At 36.0% G+C, this 26004-nt stretch overlaps 1 protein-coding gene across 1 annotated transcript in view; it reads left to right on the forward strand.

Annotated features, from left to right (window-relative positions):
* Window positions 1–26004, forward strand: part of Ube2r2 (ubiquitin conjugating enzyme E2 R2) — a 104798-nt gene that overhangs the window by 53129 nt on the left and 25665 nt on the right. Inside the window, exon 2 of the mRNA XM_026387938.2 lies at window positions 17291–17377. Coding sequence (XP_026243723.1) covers window positions 17291–17377 — 87 coding nt within the window. The remainder of the gene's footprint in view (window positions 1–17290; window positions 17378–26004) is intronic.

The raw sequence follows: 26004 nt of genomic DNA on the forward strand, positions 1-26004 counted from the left end.
GGAGAGATGGTTCCCAGATGCCATAAATGTGTGATCATTTTGGTTTGCTGCTATTTCACCATGCAACAACACTAGATAAGGTTTTTTGTTTTTTTGTTTTGTTTTGTTTTGTTTTTTTTTTTTTGGTGGGGGTGGTGGTGGAATGGGGTGGGTAATGGGGATTGAACTTAGGGACACTGGACCACTGAGCCACATCGCCAGCCCTATTTTGTATTTTATTTAGAGATAGGGTCTCACGGAGTTGCTTAGCGCCTCTCTGAGGCTGGCTTTGAACTCGGGATCCTCCTGCCTCAGCCTCCCAAGCCGATGGGATTACATGCATGTGCCACTGCTCCCAGCTAGACAAGGTATTACTTTGAAACTTTCAGACAGTGATGGAAGAAGACTTTTTTTTTTTTTTAAGGTTATATAGTCTACCAGCCTTTGAAAGGGGAAGGGCTTTAAGAATAAATGCTGAGGGTGGTTTATCAGCCTGTAACTGTTTTCATCTATGCCTTACAGTAGCAGAGCTGTTAACACTGTCCTGATTTTACCCTGTATACTGCTGCAAACTGATATGACTTTTGTTTGGGAATATCTTTGCCTGTTCCTTTCTCCAAAGTTCCAGTTGGGAAGAACCAAGGACAGAATGCAGAAACTTTTATTCACTTGTTCATTTAACTCTCCCAGACAGCTTTCCTGTTCCTCAGGAAAGCATCATTTTCCAAAGGTTTTTTTTTTTTTTTTTTTCTTTTAAGTTTTGTCAAAGTAATACATGTATATAGAAGTTTCTGTACTCCTACTGGGGGTTGAACCCAGGGCTACTTTGCCAATGAGCTGTATCCCCAACCCTTTTCAGTTTTTTTTAAATTATGGAGACAAGGTCTTTCTAAGTTGTTGAGGCTAGCCTCAGACTTGGGATTCTCCTGCCTCATCCTCCTGACCACTGGGTTTATAGGCATTAGCCACTATGCTCAGATTTATGATTTAAAAATTTTTAAAAAATATACTTCTAGGCTTATAATTATACATAGTAGCTCCCTGCTTTACCTATTCCCTCCACATTTCCTCTTTCCGGTCTTGTTTGTAACAGTATTTGGTTTCAGATTTCTAAATAGTATGCTTATACTGGTACTTAATGATTTTTTAATTTTTAACATTTTCTTTTGACTTACTACTATGGAACCTGAGTTTAACCCTCTTATATCACTATTCCTGACTATAGTCTCCCTTTTATTTTTTTCCAATATAGTTGTGATAGTAATATCTACTGTCTGTTTTGAAGATATATATGTAAGTATTGTGTTGACTCTCTTCCTAGTTATTTTCTGTTTACATTTCTGTTCTTAGAAATCTTTTTCCTAGAGTTAATATTTGTCTTATTTTTCCATTTTACCTGTTTTCCTTTGTTACTCTCATTCATGATTCTAAATTCTCTAACCAAACTGTAAGACATATTCACTACTATTTTTCATATGGTCAAATAGATAAGGTATTCTCAGTTTCAAACTATTTCAGGTTTTTAATTACTTGGAGGCTTCTTCTTTTTTTTTTTTCTTTTAAGGATTATTTATTTATTTATTTTTTAAAAGAGAGAGTGAGAGAGGAGAGAGAGAGATAGAGAGAGAGAATTTTTTTAATTCTCGGCGGACACAACATCTTTGTTGGTATGTGGTGCTGAGGATCGAACCCAGGCCGCACGCATGCCAGGCGATCGCGCTACCTCTTGAGCCACATCCCCAGCCCCGACTTGGAGGCTTCTTTTAGCTTGAAAACTCCAGTCTTTCAATTCTGGAAAACTTTATTAAATTATTTCTTTAATTCTCTTTCTTCTGTTTTCTTTTTTCTCTTTTTCTGGAACTCATTAGTAAAAAATGGTTATTGATTATTTAATTTTGACAAATCTGATTATTTAATTTTCATATTTGTTTTCTTGTATTTTCTGTATCTTTGTCTTTTCCTTGTACTCACTAATTGTTTCAACTTTAATTTTCTCGATCTTTTAATTTATAGTTGTCCCTTGATATGGGGAGTGGTTGTTCCAGGACATTAGCTGTCCCCGCCTAATACCAAGATCTGTAGATATTCAGGCCCTTTATATAAAATGGTATAGAATTTGCATATGTTCTACTGTAATCTCCATTTTATTTATTTACTTACTAGGGATTGAACCCAGAGATGCTTTGCTACTGAGCTATATATTCCAGCTCTTTTTATTTTTATTTTGAGACAGGATCTCACTGAGTTGCTGAAGTTGATCTTGACCTTGTGATCCTCCTGAATCTCAGCCACCTCAGTCTCTGGAATTATAAATATGCACTACCATGCCCAGTTCCATTTACTTGAAATCATCTCTAGATTACTGGTAAAACCTAATACAATGTAAATGTAAGGTAAATAGTGTTATACTCCTGGGAGAGGTGGCACATACCCTTGATCCCAGCTACTCTGAAAGCTGAGGAAGAGAATCCCAAATTCAAGGCCAGCCTAAGAAGTTTAGCAATACCTTGTCTCAAAAATGAAATTTAAGAATAGGTCTGGGGCTGGGCACGGCAGCACATGCCTGTAATCCCAGCTACTTGGAAGGCTGGGGCAGAAGGATTTAAAGTTCAAGGCCAACCTCAGCAATTCAGTCAGACCCTGTTTCAAAATAACACCACCACCCCTGCCACCCCCGAAATGGGGGAAAGAAAAAAGGACGGAGATGAAGCCATGGTAGAGTGGTTTATTCTTCAGTAATGCCAAACAAGACAACAAAGCTGTCCTCCCCCCCCCCCCAAAAAAGGGCAAAATCCTGGTTTACCTATTGCCGCAGTCTGACTGGGCACAATTCAGGAGCCACTTGTCAAAAGAAACAAACTTTATTTTTAAAACTACAAACGCCAAACAAAACAGCTCCTCAGGAAAAACCCTCAGAGCCCAACTGCCACCACTGGCTTCCACAAGCCTCTCCCAAAACAAACCACACCACCTCCCACAATCCTCCTGCTCTTGAGGCCGATTGGCTGGGTCGCGTGGGCGGAGCCAAAGAAGTCCCCCAATGAGCAGTTCCGTAGTCTGAAGGGCAGGGAAACAGCCCAATGAATATCACCGCAGAGGAGCCAATCAGCTAGATGTTGCTGGGGCCGCTGTGAGCCAATCATCAGCTGGCAGTCTGAAGGGCAGGGAAACAGCCCAATGAACATCACCACAGAGGAGCCAATCAGCTAGATGTTGCTGGGGCCACTGTGAGCCAATCATCAGCCGGCAGCTGGGAGTTTGCTGGCAGCTGGAAGTTTTCTGGGGCCCCTTTGGCTGTGGCTCTCAACAACCTATTACCAAACTTACTGATACACATTGTTTTTAAAAAATATATATGTATTTTTAGTTGTAGATGGACACCATATCTTCATTTTTATTTGTTTTTATTTTTATGTGGTGCTGGGGATTGAACCCAAGGTCTCACGCATTCGAGGCAAGCGCTTTACCACTGAGCCACAAACCCAACCCCTGATACACATATTGATTTTTTGTGTTTTCTCAGTTTCTTGAGGCAGATTTAGGCATTATGCCTCATGCCATTTACCCATAAGTAATCTAACATGCATCTCTACTGTGATTTTTAAAATTCTTTTCTAAGAAGGCAGTTTTTTTCTTTCATAATTTACTGTTCTGGTTTTATGAAGTAAAAACTGAAGGCTGGGGGTGGATCTCAATGGTAAAGCGCTTGCCTATTATGTGCAATGCCCTGGATTAAATTCCTGGCACTGCAAAAACAAAACAACCCCCCTCCAGTATATTAATTATAGCGTTTTCTAATATTTGTATGTGTGTTGGTTTTCTTTAGGATGCTTTTTAAGTTTTTTTTTTCTTTTCTAACTTTGTCCTTTATTTTGGAGATTCTTCTCATTTTTGGTGGTGTTTCATATTGAAGTCTGTCACTAAGCCAGGCATGGTGGCACACTCCTATAATTCCCAGGGATTCCATAGGCAGAGACAGTTCCAGGCTGTTTAGCCTCAGCAATTTAGCAAGGCCCTAAGCAACTCAGTGAGACACTGTCTCAAAATATATTAAAAAATAAAAGGTTTGGAGATGTAGCTTAGTGGTAAAGTGCCCTTGCATTCAGTCTTCATTATAAAAGAAAGGAAGTAAGGTAGGTAGGTCAATCTCTAAAAAGTAGCAAGTGGGACGCCGAATGCAGTTGGCTTATTAGTGGGCCTCAGCAAACTGAGGTTGGGTTTTTAATGGGATGCTCCTAAACAGCATTATCCATAGGTCCTTTCTCATGAAAGAACAGTGTGTCTGGAAGAGAATTCTGTAAATTTTCACTTGGGGATAGAGGGGTGGCAGGTGAGTGAGACAAGCAAGTAGTTTTTTTTTTAAAAAATATTTATTTATTTATGTATCTTTAGTTTTAGGTGAACACATTAGTTTGTTTTTATGTAGTGCTGAGGATCGAACCCCGTGCCTCATGCATGCTAGGCAAGCACTCTACCATTGAGCCACCACCCCAGCCCCCAAGACAAGAATGTAGTTTTATCATTCATTCCCTTTGCTTTCAGTAAACCTCATTTTTATACTTTGTTAGAGATTCTGTTTAACCTTTCCAGAATATAAATCTTTAGTCTTCTACAGTGTGGGAGCAATCACCTGATTAAAGGGCTGAAAGAAGAGATCTGGGTTTTTAAAGTTTTTAACTTTATTTATATATCCTTCCATCCTTTTATTTTCAGCCCCACCTCCCACCTTGACTTTCAGAAGTACTAACTGTTCTGTTCCTAAGCCTTTCCAGTTTTCTCTTACATATGAACTTGTTTCAACCCTTCTTCCGCCATCTCCCACACACTTAGATTTCAACGTTCTGAGGTCTGCTAAATTCCCTTAAAAAATATATATATATATTGCCCAATTCTTTTTATTTCATTTATTGTCGTCTCCCCTTCTCTTTCTTTCCTCTCCCTTTCTCTCCTTCCTTCCTTCCTTCCTTCCTTCCTTCCTTCCTTCCTTCCTTCCTTTCTTTTGTTTTTGGTACCAGGGATTGAATTCAGGGATGCTTAACATTAAACTACATCCTCAGCCATTTTTATTTATTTCGAGACTGGGTCTCACTTAGTTGGCTTTGAACTTGGATCCTTCTCAGCCTCCTGAGTTGCTGGGATTACAGGCATGTACCATCAGACCAGGCCATTCTCTTTATCCTTAATGAGTTTATATGTTGTTGTTTTAATTACTCTCATTTTAATACTAAAAAGTTCTTTTGTCTATATTTAAATTGAAGTTAGTGTTGACTTACTTTTATATTAGGAAGTGTTGCTTATTTCAATAAGCTATAAATAAAAGTCATATTTAGCCAATATTTTTCAAGGTAATAATTTTAGCTTTGTGTGCATATGTGTGAAACAACACAGCTGATTACACTGGCAAAATTCTTACCCTTTTATGCTTTAACTGTATAAAAAATAACATTTTTGAATGGGACATGAACTTTTTTTGCCTATATATAGGCTACAGAGAATTGGTTGAGAATTTGTTGTTTAGTTTTTCTTTAAGAATAGCTAAATCTGGGCTGTGGTTGTAGCTCAATTGGCACAGTATTTGCTTAGCATATGTAAGGCCCTGGGTTCAATCCTCAGTACCACATAAAAATAAATAGATAAAATAAAATTATATTTATATTTTTTTCTTTAATCTCTGGTTAGAACATGAAGGTAAAACATCTTCCAGGAGAGTAAAAAGCACTATCTTGTAATAATGGCAAGACAACCTTTGAATATTACATATTAGACATATATGTACAGGGGTTTGGGGTGCGGGATGAGGAGGGAACTCAGTGGCACTAAATCACTGAGCCACATGACTGGCTCTTTTTAATTTTTTAAATTTTGAAATAGGGTCTCACTAAGATGCTGAAACTAAACTGCCTTTGAACATGAGATCCTCCTGCCTCAGTCTCCTAAGCCACTGGGATTTACAGGTGTGTGCCATGGCACCCAGCTCAGATAATTTACACTGAGAGAATTATTGTGTAGCTGGCAAGGAACTGTGGCTTGCTGCTATTATCCAACATCCTGAGAGAGTATGGTACCATATATTGCTGACTCAGAAAAGATCAAAATTTGAAATAAGGTTTCCACTGAATGGGTATTAATCGCCTCCCCTGACCTTTTCTTTCTTTCTTTTTTTAAAATTTCCTACTGGAGGTAGAATCCACAGGCACTTTGCCATTGGACATCCCAGCCTTTTTAATTTTTTGAGACAGGGTTTTGCTAAGTTGCCAAGACTGGCTTCAAAAGTGCAATCTTCCTCCCTCAATCTCCCAAATTACTGGGATTATAGGCCACCTATGCTCAGTAGTATTTGCTTTTATACCATTTGAAAGTAGAAAATTTTTAAGATGTAGTAAGTTAGGAGACCATCTATATGCTGTGAGTTATGGTTCATAGTATAATGAAGATATTTGAAAACTGTTAAACCTTTGTAAGTTTTTAGTTTCAAAATTATTTTCCAAATTTGTATTGTTACTGTAGTATCTTTTCATGTAATGTGTCTTTGGCAGATTAAGAATGCTTTGATTGCCCCAAACTGACATGCTTGCGTATTTATGAAAACTAAGCCGAACTATGAAGGATGGTTTACATTTAAATTTGTTTAGGTTCATTGCTCCCAAATTTATTTTATAATCTCTGTCCTACCTCATAGTTTTAGACCCCTGAGAATATCTTATTTTAACATTGTAGATCATATATTCAAAGTGAGCACAGGAATGATCTATGATTTTAATGGATTTATAAATTCCTGTGACTTCCTTGATATGATTTTTCTTCCTTCCATCATTATTTTAGAAACATTATTAGCACTAGAATTGTTTTTTTCCCTTGAATAGCTAAAATAAAAGTTACATATGTATTTGTGTGGTGTTAGGAGCCTTTAGACTGTGTCTTTGACTTTTTTTCCAGAATGCTTTTGGATTCAATAAACTATATTTTAGTTATTTAAATATATTTTTTATATATATAATTGCATTTTTAGGAAGACACATTTACCATCATTCTGTTAAAAAGAAATTTTTGGCTTGAAAAGAAAAGTTTCGTACTAGCCCAAATATAATGAGCTTATTTTCCTTTTGACATCTTAGCCTTTGGTATAAGTCTGTATTGTATCATTCTGTCCTTTCCCCTAATTCCTAGTGGTTTCCTCTCTTATTTTCTATTGATGATTAGGCTACATATGGCAGATAGCTTTTTTGGGGGGAAGATACCAGGGATTGAACTCAAGGGCACTCGACCACTGAGCCACACCTCCAGCCCTATTTTGTATTTTATTTAGAGACAGTCTCACTGAGTTGCTTAGGACCTTGCTTTTTGATGAGGCTGGCTTTGAACTCTTGATCCTCGTGTCTCAGCCTCCCAAACTACTGGGATTACAGGCCTATGCCACCACCCCTGGCAGCAGATAACTTTTTAGAAGAGTGATAATCCCATATCTTGAGAGAATAGCAAAGCATGTATTTCATACCACTGTACCTCTTTGGCTTGGTAAAAACATTACCGTCAATAACTTTTTATTTGTTCAAACCTTGAATTAGTGTGTATTTAAAATCAGAATTGAGATCTGTGGTTGTATAACATCAAATTTCTATTTTTTGCCTGTTTGGCACGTCTGACACATGTATTTCTTCTTTCCTGGGGGTGGTTTGGTAAAAAAGAACATGAGTTAGCTCAGTCTTAACACGTTATTTTTCAGTAATTAGTAATGTGATCAAGATCTAACAGGCACTCTTCAATTTTGGGTACTGGGTGGGTACTGGGGATTGAACCCAGGGGCAGTTTACCTCTGAGCTGCATCCCCAGCCCTTTTATTTTTATTATTTTGAGACAGTTTCACTAAGTTGTTTAGAACCTCGTTACATTGCTGAGGCTGGCCTGGAATTTGCAATTCTCTCAGCCTCAGCCTACAGGTTTAGAGGCCTGCACCACTCTGCTCAGCAGCCCTCTGCAGTTTTGTTTTGTTTTGTTTTCCAGAGCTGAGAACCAAACTCAGGGCCTTGTGTGTGCTAGGCAAAAGCTCTGCCAATGAGTTAAATCCCTAACCCCTCTCAGAAGGTTTTTTTTTTTTTTTTTTTTTTTTTGGTGTGGGTGGTGTATAGAGATTGAACTCAGGGAAACTCAACCACTGAGCCACATCCCCAGCCCTATTTTGTATTTCTTTTTAAGGATCTATTTTCTATACCTCAGAAATTGATTTAAAAAAAAAAAGATATTTAAGTTATGCTTTGTTACTATTTGACAGTGAACTATGGACTGATGACCACATGTGGTAGCTACTCAGGAGGCTAAGGAAGACTGCAGGTACATAACCAGCCTGGGCAAATTAGCAATATCCTGTCTCAAAGTAAAATAAGATAAAATAAAAAGTTTGGGTATATAGCTCAATGGTAGAGTGCTTACCTAACACACACGTAGACCTGAGTTTAATCATCAGTGCCACAAAAAGCAAAAATGAAAAAAAAAAAAATTGATTCATGAAGTAAGGGGTTTAAAATTTTTTCAGTTTATTGTTCTCTAAAGGACTGTCACCAGAGGTATCTGCTTTGGTAATAAAACTTTATTGCTTGTCATTTGGTATGATAAAGTCAAAGAGTTAGAGATTTCTTCCTTTTTTGTTATTACTATAATCTAGAGCTTCCTTTCCTCCCCCCTCCCTCCCTCCCTTCCTCCCTCCCTCCCTTCCTCCCTTCCTTTCTTTTTTTTTGGTGGGCGATGGTACCAGGGATTGAATTCAGGGGCACTTAACCACTGAGCCACATCCTAGCCCTTTATTTTATTTAGAGGCAGGGTCTCACTGAGTTGCTTAGCTGAAAAGGCTGGTAAGTAGTTCATATCCTTTGCCTGTTTACTATATACATGGGTTAGTTTTTTTTTAATATGTATATATTTTGAGTTGTAGATGAACACAATACCTTTATTTTATTTGTTTTTATATGGTGCTGGGTATTGAACCTAGTGCCTCACACATGCTAGGTAAGCGTTGTACCACTGAGCCACAACCCATCCCTGATGGGTAGGTTTTTATGCTTTGATTTAGTGTGCATCTTATATAATTCTTTGTGAGGAGCTTTAAACATTTACCCCAGTTTGGGTTTGCCTTTAGCCATATTTATGGTATTGTTTTATTACACAGAATTGTTCAGTTTCAGTGTTATAAAATTAATTATTTCCTTTAGAGTTTTTAAGCTTTTTGTGTCATTCCTATCAAAAGTACCTAGTAGAAGTGAAGCCTGCCTCAGCCTCCTGAGTCACTGGGATTACAGGTGTACACCAATATGCCCAGGAATTTTAAGTCTTTTATTACAATGATAAATTTTTAATCTCATCAAAACATGAATACAGTAAGGCACATAAAAGTATATAGATGGGTGAATTTTCACAAAACTTTTGGGGCATGTATTTATGTAGTACCAAGATCATGAAAAAAAGAACATTACTAGCAATATAGAACACTTTCTTGTGCTTCTTTCCATAACTGTTCTCCCATCCACTGAAATAATCACCATCCTGATTTCTAACAGTATAGATTAGTTTTGCCTTTTTTTGAATTTCATACTAGATTTGTACAATGTGAGTATTTTGTGTCTGGCTTATTTCTCTCAAAGTTGCAATGTGTTTTATTTGTAGTTGTGTAATTGAAGATCACTTATTCTCATTGCTGTTATAGTAATCTATTAAGTAACTAGTTTATTTTATCCATTCTTTTTCAGCTATCCATTTAGGTAGCTTCAAATTTGTCCTTTTGTAACTGTGGTAACATAATATAAAGTTTCATCATCTTGTAGCATGTGTCAGAATTTCTTTTTTACGTTAAAATAATATTCTATTCTATGTATACCACATTTTCTTTATGCACTTATCCGTCAATGGACATTCCAGTTGCTTTACCTTTTGGTTGTTGTAGATAAGCTGCCATCAACATGAATGGGAAAATCTCTCTTTGAGGCAAGTGCTCTACTACTGAGCTACACTTTGGCCCCATCATACTTTTTTTTTTTTTTTCATAAGCACATGCAACATATTACATTCCCACCAAGAGTGCACAAGGTTTCCAATTTCTCCATATCCTCTACAATGTTATTTTCTAGTTTTTGTTTTGTTTGTTTAGTGGTTCTGGGGATTAAGCACGGGGCCTTCTGCCTGGTAAATACATACTCTACCACTGAGCTACATCACAGTCCCTGTTTGTTATGAGTGATAGTAGCCATCATAATTGTGAAATATATCTCATTTCCCTAATGATTAGTGATGGTAAGAATCTTCATGTGCTTATTGACCATTTGTGTATTTTCTTTAAACATCTACTTATGTCCTTTTTCCATTTTGATATTTTTTAAAATCATATTTGCTACTATTTTAATTTTTATGTATTCTTGTTATTAACCTCTTATTGGGTAGATGACTCACAGGTTGCCTTTTCACTGTTTATAGTTCTTTGATGCACCAAAGTTTTAAATTTTTATGCACTTCAGATTTTCTTTAATCAGTTTGGTTTTGGAATTTGTTTCCAAGAAGTCATTTCTGAACTCAGTGTCATGAAGCTCTTCCTTGTTTTTTTCTAAGAAGTTTATAATTTTAGATCTTACATGTAGGTCTTTGATGAAGTAATTTTTGTATGTGGTCTAAGGGTCCATATTCAACCTTTTGCAGGTATCACTTATTGAAAATATAGTCCCCCCCCCCCCATTAAATGGTCTTGGCATTCTTCTTGAAAAATCATTGGACCATATATATGAGGGTTTTTTCCTTGGAATTCTTTTCTATTTCAAAGATGATCCTTATGTCTGTCACTATGCTAGCTCACAGTGTTTTGATTATTGTCGCATTTCTTTTCTTTTTTTTTTTTGAGAGAGAGAGAATTTTAATATTTATTTTTTAGTTTTCGGCGGACAAAACATTTTTGTTTGTATGTGGTGCTGAGGATCGAACCCGAGCCGCACGCATGCCAGGCAAGCGCGCTACTGCTTGAGCCACATCCCCAGCCCCAAATTGTCGCATTCCTATAAGTTTTAAAATCAGTATGAGACCTTCAATTTTGTTCTTTTCAAGATTGTTTGGCTACTTAAGTTCCCTGAAGATTCCATTTTTAGGAATTTTAGGATGGATTTTTCTATTTCTGTACAGATCTTGGCATTTTGATAAAGATTGCATTGAATCTATAGATCACTTCAGATACTACTAACATTTAATAATAATGAATTCCAACCCATGAGCTTGAGAATGTCTTAATTTTTATTTCACTTCGGGTAGTTAGCAATAACGAATTTTAACATTAATGAATTCCATCTGGGGATGGTGTTGTTCACCTGTAATCCCAGTGGTTTGGGAGGCTGAGACAAGAGGATCACAGGTTCAAGGCCAGTCTCAGCAATTTAGTGTGGTCCTAAGCAACTTAGTGAGATCCTGTCTCAAAAAATAAAAAGGGCTGAAGGTGTCACTCAGTGGTAAAATGCCTCTGGGTTATATCACCACAAAACAAAACAAAAAAAAACAACAGCCTATGAACTTGTCTTCATTTGTGTCTTTTCAAAAAATTTTCAGTATTTCATAGTTTTTAGTGTACAAATCTTTGGTTTCCTTGGTTAAGTTTATTTCTAAATACTATATCCTTTCTGATGTTATAAATATAATTGTCATATATGTCCGGGGCCCCGGCCCCTGCCAGTATTGGGGATTGAACCCAGGGCCTCAAGCATGCTAGGCAAGCACTTTACCATTGAGCTACATCTCCAGCCCTGATATTGTTTTCTTAAGTTTCTTTTCAGATTCTTGATTAGTGTATAGAAATACGGTCAATATTTATTCATTTATTTATTTTTATATGTATACATACAACATACATACTGGGGGTTGAACCCAGGGGCACTTTACTGCTGAGCTATATCCATATCCCCAGTTCTTTTTACTTTCTATTTTGCTACAGGATTTCACTAAATTGTAGGCTGGCCTTGAACTAGAATTGTTTTGGCTATTGTTTTCTGTGTATGTGTGTGATGCTGGGGATTAAACACAGGAGTGTTCTTTACCAGGCTATACTGAGTAATAGAGAAAATAAATCCAAGGAGTCACACTACTGTTAACATAAGTAATTTAGACCCTGAGACACAGTTCAGATTCTTTTTCAAGTAACACCTTAAATCTTTGACTAATCTGCAAACTTGAAAGTGCTAGTATCACCAAAATAATATCTGTACCATTACTACTATCTATGTCCTCCCTAAAATGTTCAGATCACTTCTAGAATGAGGTTTTTAAAAAAAAAAAAAATCACCAAAGACTCCAGATACCTATTACAAATTTTAAGGCATTTAATTTGTATCTACTAGGTGCCAAGAGATCATTGTGAAAGAAATGCCTATTGCTGGCTGAGATGTTTCAGGGAAGGTTTACAATGAAGGATGATGCTTTAGTTAAACTGAGAAGGTAGAAAGACACCATACAAGGGAAAGGAATGTATTTAAAAAAAAAAAAAAACACATGTAAGCAAAGACAGGAAAAGTAGTAACAAACGCAAGATGTATTTTGAGGCATGTAGGAAGTATTATCAATGAGATTTAGGAAATATAATCAAGGACAAATTGGGATGTGCTGCAGTCTGGCTGGGCACAAATAACCTAGCCGCTTTGGTGATGCACACCTATAATTCCAGCTACTCTAGAGGCTGAGGCAGGAGGATAGCAATTTGAGGTTAGTCTTGGCAACCTAGTGCGAGAGCCTGTCTCAAAATAAAAAAGAAAGGGCCTGGGAACATAGCTCAGTGGTAGAGTGTCCCTGGGTATAGCCTCAGTATGGGGAGATTATGAGAAGCCAAGTCCACGTCACTTTTGGACAAAATCTTGATGACCTCTGATGTGCAATATTAAAGTAATTTTATTATCCCATTAACTATTCTGATATGAGGTTTGAACAGTAACAAAAATACCTGTATGAATAATGAAATTTATCCCAATTAAAACATACTTTAAATAGCCCTTTTATATACTTTTACTTGAACTTTATAGTCACTTTGCTGAGTTCCATCATATTTATTTACTTGGATAATAGAGGTACTTAGTGCACAAATATGATTTTGGTAATGGAAAGCATCCTAATACTTTTTTTTTTTAAGTAATTGTGCAGGGGCTGGGGTTATGGCTCAGTGGTAGAGCTCTAACCTTTCACATGCAAAGCCCTGGGTTCAATCCTCAGCACCACATAAAAATAAATAAATAAATAAATAAAATTATAAAAAAATAGCAATTGTGTATCGGTCAACTTTTTTTAATATTTATTTTTTAGTTTTCAGTGGACACAACATCTTTATTTTTATTTTTATGTGGTGCTGAGGATCGAACCCAGCACCCTGTGCATGCCAGGCGAGCGCGCTACCGCTTGAGCCACATCCTCAGCCCGAATTCAACTTTTTCTCTTTTTCTCCTTCCTTCCTTCCTTCCTTCCTTCCTTCCTTCCTTCCTTCCTTCCTTCCTTCCTTCCTTCCTTCCTTCCTCCCTCCCTCCCTCCCTCCCTCCCTCCCTCCCTTCCTCCCTCCCTCCCTCCCTCCCTCCCTCTTTTGCTCTTTCTACAACGTTTAAAAATTTCCATAACCAGGGGCATGGTGACACTCAGCCCTATTTTATATTTTATTTAAAGACAGGGTCTCACTGAGTTGCTTAGTGGTTTGCTTTTATTGAGGATGGCTTTGAACTCATGATCAGCCTACAGGGCCGCTGGGATTACAGGGGAGTGTCACCATCCCCCTGGTTATGGAAAATTTTAAACGTAGAAAGCAAACCACTAAACAACTCAGTGAGACCCCGTCTTTAAATAAAATATAAAAATAGGGCTGGGGATGTGGCTCAGTGGTTGAGTGTCCCTGAGTTCCAATCCTGGTACAAACACCGCCCACCCCACCCTCCAAAAAATAATTATTCCAATATGAAAGTAGAGGGCTGGAGTTGTGCTTGGTGGCAGATTGCTTGCCTAGCATGTGTGAGGCACTGGATTTGATTTTCAACACTGCATATAAATAAATAAAATAAAGGTCTGTTGACAACTTTAAAAAATTAAAAAAAGAAAAAGTAGAAATTGGAGTATATTCAACTATTATGTACCTGTCACACAGTTTCCATAACAAACTCCTGGCAAAATCTTGTTTTTATCCATACCCTGTACACCCAAAGCCTCACATTATTTCAGATATCCTGTAATTTCATTTATGAATATTTTAGAATGCTTATTTGTTTGTTTGTTTATTGCTGGGGATTGAACCCAGGGGCACTTAATCACTGAGGCACATCTCCAGCCCTTTTTATATTTTATTTAGAGACAGAGCCTATCTAAGTTGCTTAGGGCCTTGCTAAGTTGCCAAAGCTCTTCTCCAACTTGTGATCCCCCTGGCTAGTTTTTGAAAACTAACTGTAATACAATTAGCTAAAAAAAAATTAATTCCTTAGTCGCCAGTCAGTGCTTTAATTTCTTTTGCTCTCATTAAATTTGTAATCTATTCAAGTCATATTTTGATTATTACTTGGATTGGGAATGAATGAGAACAAGTGTTCTGATTAAGCTTGAAGATTTTCTCCTTTTACTTTTGGAAAATATTTTAGTAAACAGTCTTTTAAAATTTGTATCCTTATGATAACTTTCCTTGTTTGTTGTTGTTTCTCTGGTATTGGGGATTGATCCCATGGGCACCTAAGGCACTTAACCATTGAGCCACATTCCCAGTCTTTTTACGTTTTATTGTGAGACAGGTCATATTAAGTTACTTAGGATCTCACTAAGTTGCTGAGGCTGACCTGGAACTTGCAATCCTCCTGCCTCAACCTCCCAAATAGTTGTGATTGTAGCATGTGCCATCTTGCCCCTTATGATAACTTTCTAATCATTGTTTTTTCACTATTTCATACAAAAAGGAAATTGAAGTCTAGAGATTTAAGTGATTTGCCAAAGGTAGAGGACTAGAAAAGAATACCAGGGCCAGAACTCAGGGGTTCAGAATCCAGTGTCATCATTTTTCTTCTTCTTGCTTCTCTTCCCCCTCCCTCCATTGAAATGTTATAAGACACTTAATGCTTTCCTTCAATACTTTGAAATGTTTAATGTAGTCTTTCAAAGTCTTTGTTCAGTAAACTTAGCATTGGGACCTTTGCTTTATACTGATTATTTTTTCCTTGTTTATGAATCACGGTTTTTTTTAATGACTTGTAATACTTAAAAAAAGGTTTTTTTCAGTTGTTGATAGACCTTTATTTTATTTACTTGTATGCGGTGCTGAGATTGAACCTAGTGCCTCAACATGCCAGGCAAGTGCACTAGTGCTGAGCCCCAGCCTTAACCTGTAATACTCTTTTATTGGATATTTAAATAATATAATTTGACAGTTGTAGAAATTAGAGTGTTCCCTTCCTCAGGTTTGTTTTTGTTACTGTTGAAATTGCTTGTTTAGTGACTTTATTTTAGACTAATTTTATAATACCTCTATTTTTTCTTATAGCCAGTGAATTCTCTATTCTGTCAGCTAGTGATTATACAGAGATTTCCTTAATTTGCTGGAATCAATGGATTACCTGGGCTTTGTGAAGAGGCTGTCTGTGTGTTGGAGCATGCCTTTTAACATACAGCCAAACTGTTGCAGACTCTACCTTAGCTTTCACTTCCTACTTGCGCATAAGTCATAGATGTGAGCTTGGGGCCTTCCCAAGTTGTTCCTGAGCATATGTAGAGCCTTAAGAATGTACCTATAAACATTGGCATGGTCTTCTAGATCTGTAGAAACTTGTCAGAGCTTTACAAATGATATGTACTCCAATTTCTTTCTTCCTTTCTTTTTCTTTTAAGATACCTTTCTTTTTTTAATATTTATTTTTTAGTTGTAGTTGGGCACAATATCTTTATTTACTTTTATGTGATGCTGAGGATCGAACCCAGGACCTCGCCTGTGCTAGGGGAGCACTCAGCCACAACCCCAGCCCCCAATTATTTCTTTTTCCTTAGTGTGTTTTATTGTCCTCCCACTCCCAACTCAGGCAGCTTTGAAGTTAAACAATCATGTGCCTCCAGGGAAAATGTTTTCTTATTGGTCAGGTTCCAAGCAGTAGCTGTGTCTAATAATAACAGTTCCCTGAGGAGAGTAAAGTTTAAGGAACTTCCAGACCATAGTGTTTTCTTCTATGCCTGTTAGGTTTGAATATGAGTTTTTTTTTTTGGGGGGGGGGGGATTCAGGGATTGAACTCAGGGGCACTTGACCACTGAGCCACAGTCCTAGTGCTATTTTGTAGTTTCTTTAGAGAAACTAAAGTTGCTTAGCACCTTGCCATTGCCGAGGCTGGCTTTGAACTCAAGATCCTCCTGTCTCAGCCTCTTGAGCCACTGGGATTACAAATGTGTACCACCACACCCTGTGAGGTATTTGGTTTAAGGTACTGCAGAGCTATAGTATTGAACTAGGCAGAATTAAACCTAGAAAGCTTGTTGTTCTTATTGTGCCTTAGACATTTTCATTGAATATATACTCCCTGAATTGCTACAAACTTTTGGTTGTCTTCTAGAATTCTGAAAACATTGATTCTTACAATTTTGGGCAATTTTCTCATTTCTTTTGTACAAGAGAGAATTTTCAAGGGTCATTTTTCAGAATTCCCTGCTATTTTAAATGAGAATCTTTCCACGGACATTCGCTATGATAGTATTTATGATAGCCGAAGAATAAGAAAACAGTCTAATGCCCCCAAATCAGAAAATATTTTTAAAAAATGATTCATCTACATGGAATAATATGTTAATACTAACAACTTATGACATGAAAGGATACTTATGAGATATAGGTAATAAAAGCAGAGTACAAAATAGGGTATGTTCAAATGTTTAAAGATGAATTTTATAAGGAAATGAACATGTATAAACCTAAAAAACTACTGAAAGGAACTACATCAAGATGTTCCATTTATTTTTTCTGAGTAAGGGGGTAATTTTTAAATTAAAAAGTTAAAAAAATCTTTGTTCTGTATTCTATAAACGGATACAAAAATACACATATCACCCTATGAATTAAGAATTATAATAGCTGTAAATGGCTATGAACTTTGATTTAACATAGTCATTTATAAATATTTGAAGGCATGCTTTGAGAACATGCTCGTAACCCTATGGCACTGGGGATAACATAGTATAAATGAGTTGTTTTATTCTTAGGTTTGTATTCTATAGAAAGAAGCTTTGATTCTGTGTGGTGTAATTGGGTAAATTATTAGGCAGATGAATAACTTGTCTCATTTATTAGCATTTATTTTTTTTTCTTTACAGGCACATATTAAATTTCCTATTGACTACCCATATTCACCACCTACCTTCAGATTCTTGACCAAAATGTGGCACCCCAACATTTATGAGGTAAGAGATGTCCATCATATATTTCTCTGCATATTTATTTCCCATATTAATACTTTTAAAAATAGCCTGTTGGGCTGGGGTTGTAGCTTAGTGGTAGAGCATGTACTTAGCATGCTTGAGGCCCTTGGTTCAATCCTCAGCAACACATGCGCGTGTGCGTACACACACATACACTGCACACACACACACATACACACACACTGTATATCTCTGTATGTCGTGATGGTAGTGCTCTAGCTATAGAGAAGTGTTCATGATTTTTCACTTTTATTTAGGAGTCTCTGATTTAATTATTTTAAAATTGAGGGTAGTTTTATAATAGCCCGTGTATATTCAAGTTAAGATTGAGGCTTGAAATCTTCCCAGCTGGTTGCTAAAGATTATTATGCACATGTGTTACCATTTGCATTTTTAAAAATTTAATAGATAAAGTAATACAAATTTATTTGTGTACTTATCCTCTAACTTTACAGCAAGGGTCACCTGTTGCTATGTCAGAGATTCAGCTTTTTGGGGGGATTTATCCTACTACATTTGGACTGGCCTCCTTTCAGGAGTTGCTGCTGAGCATTTGAGAGCCTCTTTTGGAATAAATCCAAGGTGAGGTTATTCTGTTGGACAAGTCAACATGCCTGAAGGAAGCATTTCTAGTTTTGTTGATTGAAACATACCTAGCTTTGGGCTAATTCATGAGGATGTTAGAATAATGCATTAGCGCTTTTGAGCAGAATTATTATTTTCTACAGTCTGCTTTTTTTGTAAGATATCTTCAGTTTTCTTTGCTTTTTCACACAGGACAAACTAGTGCTGAAAGGTAATGTAGTTTTCTTGCCAGAAATTAGCTCCCATAATATTGTTTCTTCTTTTTTAGTACTTAGCATAATCATAATTCAGTGATTCTACTGTCCTGTGTATCAAAGTTATTCTGTTGTAGGGAAGGGTCTGTAGAAATAACTCATTGTTTCATGAATTTAAATTGAATTCAATATTCACAGAAGTATTTTGGTATTTATCTTAGTCTATCTGGGCTGCTACAACAAAGTATCTTAGACTGAGGAATTTATAACCAACAGAAATTTATTGTTCACAGTGCTTGAAACCTAGGAAGTCCAAGATAAGCCATCAACAGATTTGGTGTCTTGTGAAGCTCTTGCAACTATGGTAACAATAACAAAACCTACACAGTATAGATAGGCTTAAGGTAGCAAGGGAAAAGTGAGGACCAGCCTTTTGTCTTGCTATCAAGAACAAAACCTTAAAGTCATTTACTAATTTATTCCTATCACAGTTATCTGAGACCTCTCTTAAAAAAGACTTAAAACAAGAAAAAGGACTCAAAGCTCTAAAGAAGGTGTAGTTGTTAATTAAATTCCTTTTAGTCTTTCACAACTTAAGCTATTGACTTCTCTCAAGAGTTAGCAGCATTAGATGGTGATATTTAAAAATACCTTTTGCCTGGCACAGTAGTGTATGCCTGTAATCTCAGCGACTCAGGAGCCTGAGGCAGGAAGATTGAAAGTTTGAAGCCAGCCTCAGCACCTTAGCCAAGACCCTATTTCAGAATAAAAAATAAAAAGCTAGGGATGTAACTCAGTGGTAAAGCAGCCATGAGTTCAATTCCCAGTACCAAATTTTAAAAATATGTATGTATAGAATATAATATTCATAATAATTTTTATCTCCAATAAAGTACATGCATTTCCATACTTTTTTTTTTTTTTTTTTAAATAATGGGGATTTAATTCCTGGGCACCTTATCACTGAGCTGTATCCCAGCCCTTTTGATTTTTTTAAATTTGGAGACAGTCCTGCTAAATTGCCTAGAGACTTACTAAGTTGTTGAGGCTGGCCTTGAACTGCGATCCTCAATCCTCTATCAGCCTTCTGAGGGCTTGGGATTATTATTTTTTTTTTTTTTAAAGAGAGAGAGAGAGAGAGAGAGAGAGAGAGAGAGAGTTTTTAATATTTATTTTTTAGTTTTCGGCGGACACAACATCTTTGTTTATATGTGGTGCTGAGGATCGAACCTGGGCCACATGCGTGGCAGGCGTGCGCGCTACCACTTGAGCCACATCCCCAGCCCCTAATTTTTGTTTTTAATGAAGCAATAGATCATAATTTGAAATAAAATTTGAAGCTGGATATAGTGGCACACGCCTATAATCCCAGCTATTTGGGAGGCTGAGACAGAAGGATTCAAGGCCAGCCTCAGTAATTTAAGAGAGACTTTGTCTCTTAAATTTCAAAAGGGCTGGTATAGGTTCTAAGCCCCTTGTGTTCAATCCTTTACCAAAGAAAAATTTTATATATAGTCAAAAGCATCATAAGTGACTGTAATCACATGATTGGCTGTACTCTGGGAAATGATATTAGAATGATATTTTTTGAGCCAGTGTCAATATTCTACAAATCTGGGATTAATGGTTCTTGGCCAAAGGTATGCTCTTGAGTTGCTTTCTTCTTACCCATGATATAAACAGTGGACCTTGATATCAAATTGGTAGTCACTAAATTACATACTGCAAGGATATTTGTATCTGAGGAGGGAGTGTGAAACAATTATCAACAAAACAAATACAAAAGCACAATCTAACTTAAATTCTAAAATATATGAATTGATGAATTAGTTTTTGGCAAGTTAACAAACATTTAAAAATGAATATTATAAAGATTGTTATCAATAGAAAATAGATCAATTGTTACTTAGTGTATGTGTGATGCTGGGGATTGAACTCACAGCTTTTGTGTATGTGAGGCAAGCACTCTGAGAACTGACCTATATCCCCAGCCCTACATCTAGTTTTAAAAATCAGGAACTTTGGTTGTAATTTATTAAACACTTCAGTTTAAAAAATTGTAAATACTATTCTTTGAATGAATTTAATATTTAAAAATTTCCTGTATCATTACTGTGTCTTTGAAATTTATGATTAATCAAGGGAAAAAAGAAAGGAAGGAATTTAATATGAATTTTCTATATGACTATATTGCACAATCCATTCTCTGCTTTGCAGTATGTTAAGTGAGTTTTTAAAAGTAATAGTTTGCTGTTACATATTATTGTGAGTTCAAAAGTGGATGATCAGTGGGTCTCATTTGCTTCACAAACCGTATTAAAATCACATATTCACATACATTTCACTGAAAACCTCACAGATAAGGGAACTCAAAGTCTCACTGCTCATTGTATTAAAAAATTTTTTTAATAGTGGACTTTATTTTTCAGAGCAGTTTTTGGTTCAGTGCGAAACAGTGAAAGTATACAAAAGTATTTAATATTTAATGATCCTTTTAGTACTAGGGTATATAAAACAGTATAGAGCTTTCCTTCAAAAATATAAAGATCTACGTATTTTTGATGTACTGAACAAATCATTTCTCCTGTATAATGCTTATAAATAAATGTCACTTACATAGTCACAAAATAAAGCTTATAATATAATAAGATATTGTACCCCAGACTACCTGGTAATCCATATGAAAATATTTTGCTATTTTACATTAGCCTTTAATTCTGGAGAATGACTCTTGATTCTTTACCCAGTTGACTCTAATACTAATCTCTATAGCCCCCCACAATGTAAGGGTATTCTAATTTGACTATTCCAGTAGCATCCAGCCAGTTTGTGTGTGTGTGCGTGTGTGTGTGTGTCTGTGTCTTTTAATATATTTTATATTTATATACACATATATACTTTTTAGTTGTAAATGGACACAATACCTTTATTGTATTTATTTATTTATTTGGTGCTAAGGATTGAACCAAATCAATCCTCACATGGGCTAGGCAAGCACTCTACCACTGAGCTACAACCCTAGCCCAGGGCATTTTGTTCTTATTTATTTATGTATATGTGTGCTGGAGTTTGAACTCAGAGCCTTGTGCATCTTAAGCAGCATCTGTTACTGAGCTATGCCATACCCTGACTGTGGACATGGATTTTTAAGTATTAATTGATTTAATAATAGTTTAAAAATAGACCTTATTATTTTAATATGCTTTTTCTAAAGCGTTGTCCTTCTTCTTTTTTTTTTTTTGTACTGGGGATTGAAGTCACGGGCACTAGACCGCTGAACCATATCCCCAGCCCTATTTTGCATTTTATTTAGAGACAAGGTCTCACTGAGTTGCTTAGTGCCTCTCTTTTGCTCAGGCTGGCTTTGAACTCACGATTCTCCTGGCTCAGCCTCTAGAGCCACTGAGATTATAGGCTTATGACACTGCACCTGGCCTAAAACATGTTCTTTTAGTCACTTGTGGCTAAAAATATAGATGGGTGGCCTAGATGCTACTAATTCATTTACTCAGTCTTTGTGCCCTCATTGTGATATGGAGAGTGGGAGCTAGTTCTCTATTGTCTCTTATTCTAAGGGCACTAATCTCATTAGACCAGGGCTTTACTTTTATGTTCTCATCTAACCCCAAATAAATTTTGAATTCAAAAATCACATAGGGGGCAAGAACCTAACATGAATTTGTGGGGAGTATACAAATACTCATAATGTCAGATAAACTGTATGACACCTAAATTTCCTAAGAATTTGCAGTGTTAAAGATTTTTGCAAATTCTGTAGAACCATTGCTTTTGAAATAAAATTTAGGCTAAAAATATCTGTTTGTTTATTTATTTATTTATTGTGGTGCTGAGGATCAAACATGCTAGGCAAGCACTCTGCCACTTAGCAACAACCTCAGCCCCAGTATAGTTTTTTTGACAATATTAATTCTGCCTGTCCAAGAACATGGGAGATCTTTACATCTTCTAAGGTCTTTAATTTATTTCTTTAGTGTTCTGTAAATTTCATTGTAGAGGTCTTTTCACCTCTTTCGTTGATTCCCAAGTATATTATTTTATTTTTTTGAGGCTGTTATAAATGGGGTGGTTTTCCTAGTTTCTCTTTCAGGAGATTTGTCACTGATGTTCAGAAATGCCTTATTTTTTATGTGTGTTGATTTTATATCCTTCATGTTTTTATGTGTATATAAATAAATGAACAGGGACGGAAAGGAAGAAAGTATGTAAGTATATGGGAGGGCTGGGTTCTCTGACATGTGCCTCTAAGTCCCACTGATTGGGAGCCTGAGGTAGGAAAATCACTTGAACTCTGGGCTTCAAGGGCAGCCTGGACACCATTGGGAGCCCTACTTCATTCATAAATAAATATATATATAATACATAAATGGTATATGGAAAGATATATATAGGTTTTACATAAGGGACTTGAGCATCCTCAGATTTTATTATTCTTAGTGGGTCCTAGAAGAAGCAATCTAGGATAATGAGGACAACTAATTTTTACACATATATATATATATATATTTTACACACACACACACACACACATTTTTACCATGAACTGAATCCAGGGGCACTTAACCAATGAGCCATATCCCTAGTTCATGCATATTACTATTATCTATATATCTATCTATCTATCTTTGAGGCAGGGTCTTCTTAATTTACTTCAGGCCCCACTGAGTTGCTAAAGCTGGCTTTTTGGGATCCTCCTGCCTCAGCTTCCTGAGCTCCTGATAAATTATATTATTAAACTATCCAGAAAAGGCCATTTTTTAACATCCATTTCTTTAAAAAACCAAACCAGATAAAAATAGTACCCACCCATGTTTTTCTGCCATTTCTTACTTGCACATTATGGTATTTCTACACCCTTTGTGAACATCATTATATTGTTAGGGTTTATAATTTGATAGGAAGTTCTGTTAGAATGTTTTTATAAATAAGAGCTTAGTGTCTCTTGTGTGATAATAATAAAATTATTTGTATATAATAAATGGCAATATTTTTAGAATAAAACAAATGGAAGCACATTCTGCTCCATTTCTTTTGATCATTTGCATGATTGAGTCTGAATGATTAAGTATTGAGTTATTCTTTTCCTGGTGGAATTAACTTGTAGAGGTCTTACGATGATTTCTCTGAGAATTAACTTTAATGTTTATACCAAGTAGAAATTAATAACAAACCAAAGGAATCACATTAGGATTGATTACATAGAAAATTGTAATATTGCATTGCCTTATGATTTTTCAAACTAGGAAATAATTGCCTAAGTTCATTATATTAAATCTACTTCATGTAATTTTAAAATAAATTTTTAAAATTCATAAAACAAATTAGTATTAATGATGTTCATTTTATGTATATTTGTGTTGTCAATTATAAATTTCTGTTTTACATGATTTTACTCAGTTGTATTTAAGAAGGGACCCGAACACATGAACATGAATATTTTATCATTTAATCAGAAATGTGTAAGCCAAGTAGTATCTCATTTTGGTTTTGATTTGCATTTCTCTAATGACTAATGATGTTGAACATCCTTTCATTCTCGTATTGGCTAGTTGTGTATTTTCTTTGGAGAAATGTCTCTTGTTTGCTCCCTACTTCCCTTTCCCTCCCTCTTCCCCTTTTCTCCCCTTTGCCCCTCTCTGCTACCCTTCCCTTACTTTCCTTTCCTTTCTGACAGTCTAGATATTGAAATCATATATATGATTTGCAGATATTTTCTCCCATCCAATAGATTGCCTACTCACTTTCTTGTTAAATGTCCTTTTTTGTTGCTTATGATTTTTTTGTCATCTGAAAATCTACCAAGTCTGAGGTCATGAAAATTTATCCCTATGTTTTCTTTTAGGAATTTATGATTTTAGCATTTAGATCTTTGATCCATTGTTGATTTATTTTTGTATATGATTTCAGGTAACAGTTCAATTTTATTCTTTTGTTTAAGGAAATCCATTTATTATTTTTTGAGAGACCAGGGACCATTCTTGTCCCATTGAATAGTCTTGGTTTCTTCATCCAAGATCTGTTGACAAGCCACGAGTGGTAGAGCTCACCTGCAATCCTAGCAATTTGGGAAGCTGAGGCAGGAGGATCACAAGGTTGAGATCAGCCTCAGCCACTTGGCCAAACCTTGTCTCAAAATAAAAATCAAAAAGGGTTGGGGGCCTGGAATTGTGGCTCAGTGGTAGAGCACTAGCCTAGCATGTGTGAAACACTAAGTTCAATTCTCAGCACCACATATAAATAAAATAAAAATAAAGAGTCCGTTAACTAAAAAAAATTTTTTTTAAAAAGTGGGGGTTTGGGGATGTGGATCAGTGGTTAATCACTCTTGGGTTCAATCCCTGGCACCCCCACCCCACCCAAATGACTATTGACTATAGACATATGGGATTATTTCTGGACTCTTAAATTCTTTTCAGTTGATCTATATGTCTGTCATTATGGTAGTATTAAACTGTCTGGTGACTGTAAGCTTTGTGGTACATTCTTAAACAAGGAAGTATGAGTCTTAAAATTTTGTTCTTTTTCAAAACTATTTTGACTTTGGTTCACTTAAATTTCTCTATAAATTTTAGGATGAGCTTGTCAGTGTTTGCAAAAATGGAAGGTAGTATTTTGATAGGGTTTGTGTTGAATTTGTAGTTTAAATTGTGGAATATTACCATTTTAACAGTGTCTTTACATTTTTTGGGTCTTTTCAAGTTTCTTTGAGCATTGTTTTATTTTTTTCAATGTACAGGTTTTTCATGACCTCAATTAGATTTATTCCTTTAAATGCCTATAATGAATGTATTTAAAAAAATTTTTTAGTTGTAGATGGACATAACTTTAATTATTTATTCATTTTTATGTGATGCTGAGGATCAAACCCATTGCCTTACATGTGCTAGACAAGTGCTCTACCACTGAGCCACAACCCTAGCCTTTATGAATGGATTTTTAAGAAACTGTTCTTTTTAAGGGTTATTTGCTGATATATGGTAATAACACTGATTTGAAGACTAGGCACATGGTATGCACCTATAATCGCATGTACTCATGAGGCTAAGGCAAGAGGGCTCAAACTTAGGGAGACCCTGTCTCAAAAATGAAAGATTAAAAGGATTGTGGATGTAGCCTTGGGTTCAATCCCCAGTACTGTTAGAAAAGAGAAGAAAAGAAAAAGCTGAGGATTTACTGTGTGTCTTAAAACTTCCTAAATTTCTTATCTCTAGTAGCTTTCTTATTGATTCTTTGGAATTTTCCATGTGTAGGATCATATCATCTGTGAATACAAATGATTTTAATTCTTCATTTCAATTCATATTTCTTTTATTATTTATTGTCTAATTGTACTGAGTAGAAACAATATTAGGCTGGGCCTGGTGGCATGTACCTGTAATCCCAGTGACTTCAGAGGCTGAGGCAGGATCACAATTTGAAGTCAGCCTTCGCAACTTAGTGAGATATTGTCATAAAATAAAAGAGGCCCTGGTGGTATAGCTTAGTGGTAGAATACCCTCTTGGTTAAATCCCCTGTACCATGAATGAATGAAAGAAAAAGTAAAAACTGTTAGATAGCAGTAGTTCAAGTGAGTGTCCTTTTCTTGTTCTGCTCTTAAGAAGAAAACTTTTATTGTTTACATTTACATAGGAATGTAGCTCTGTTTTTTTTTTTAAATTTTTACAAATGCCCCTTTTCATGTTATGATAGTTTCTTTCTGTTCATCGTTGAAATTTGTCAAATGCATTGTTTGTATTTATTAAAACACTCCCCTGTTTTGGGAAGGGATATTGGAGAACAAACTCAGGGTGACTTTCTTGCATGCTAGGCAA

The sequence above is a fragment of the Urocitellus parryii genome, chromosome 4 (assembly GCF_045843805.1).
Source record: "Urocitellus parryii isolate mUroPar1 chromosome 4, mUroPar1.hap1, whole genome shotgun sequence".
NCBI classification, from domain to species: Eukaryota; Metazoa; Chordata; class Mammalia; order Rodentia; family Sciuridae; genus Urocitellus; species Urocitellus parryii.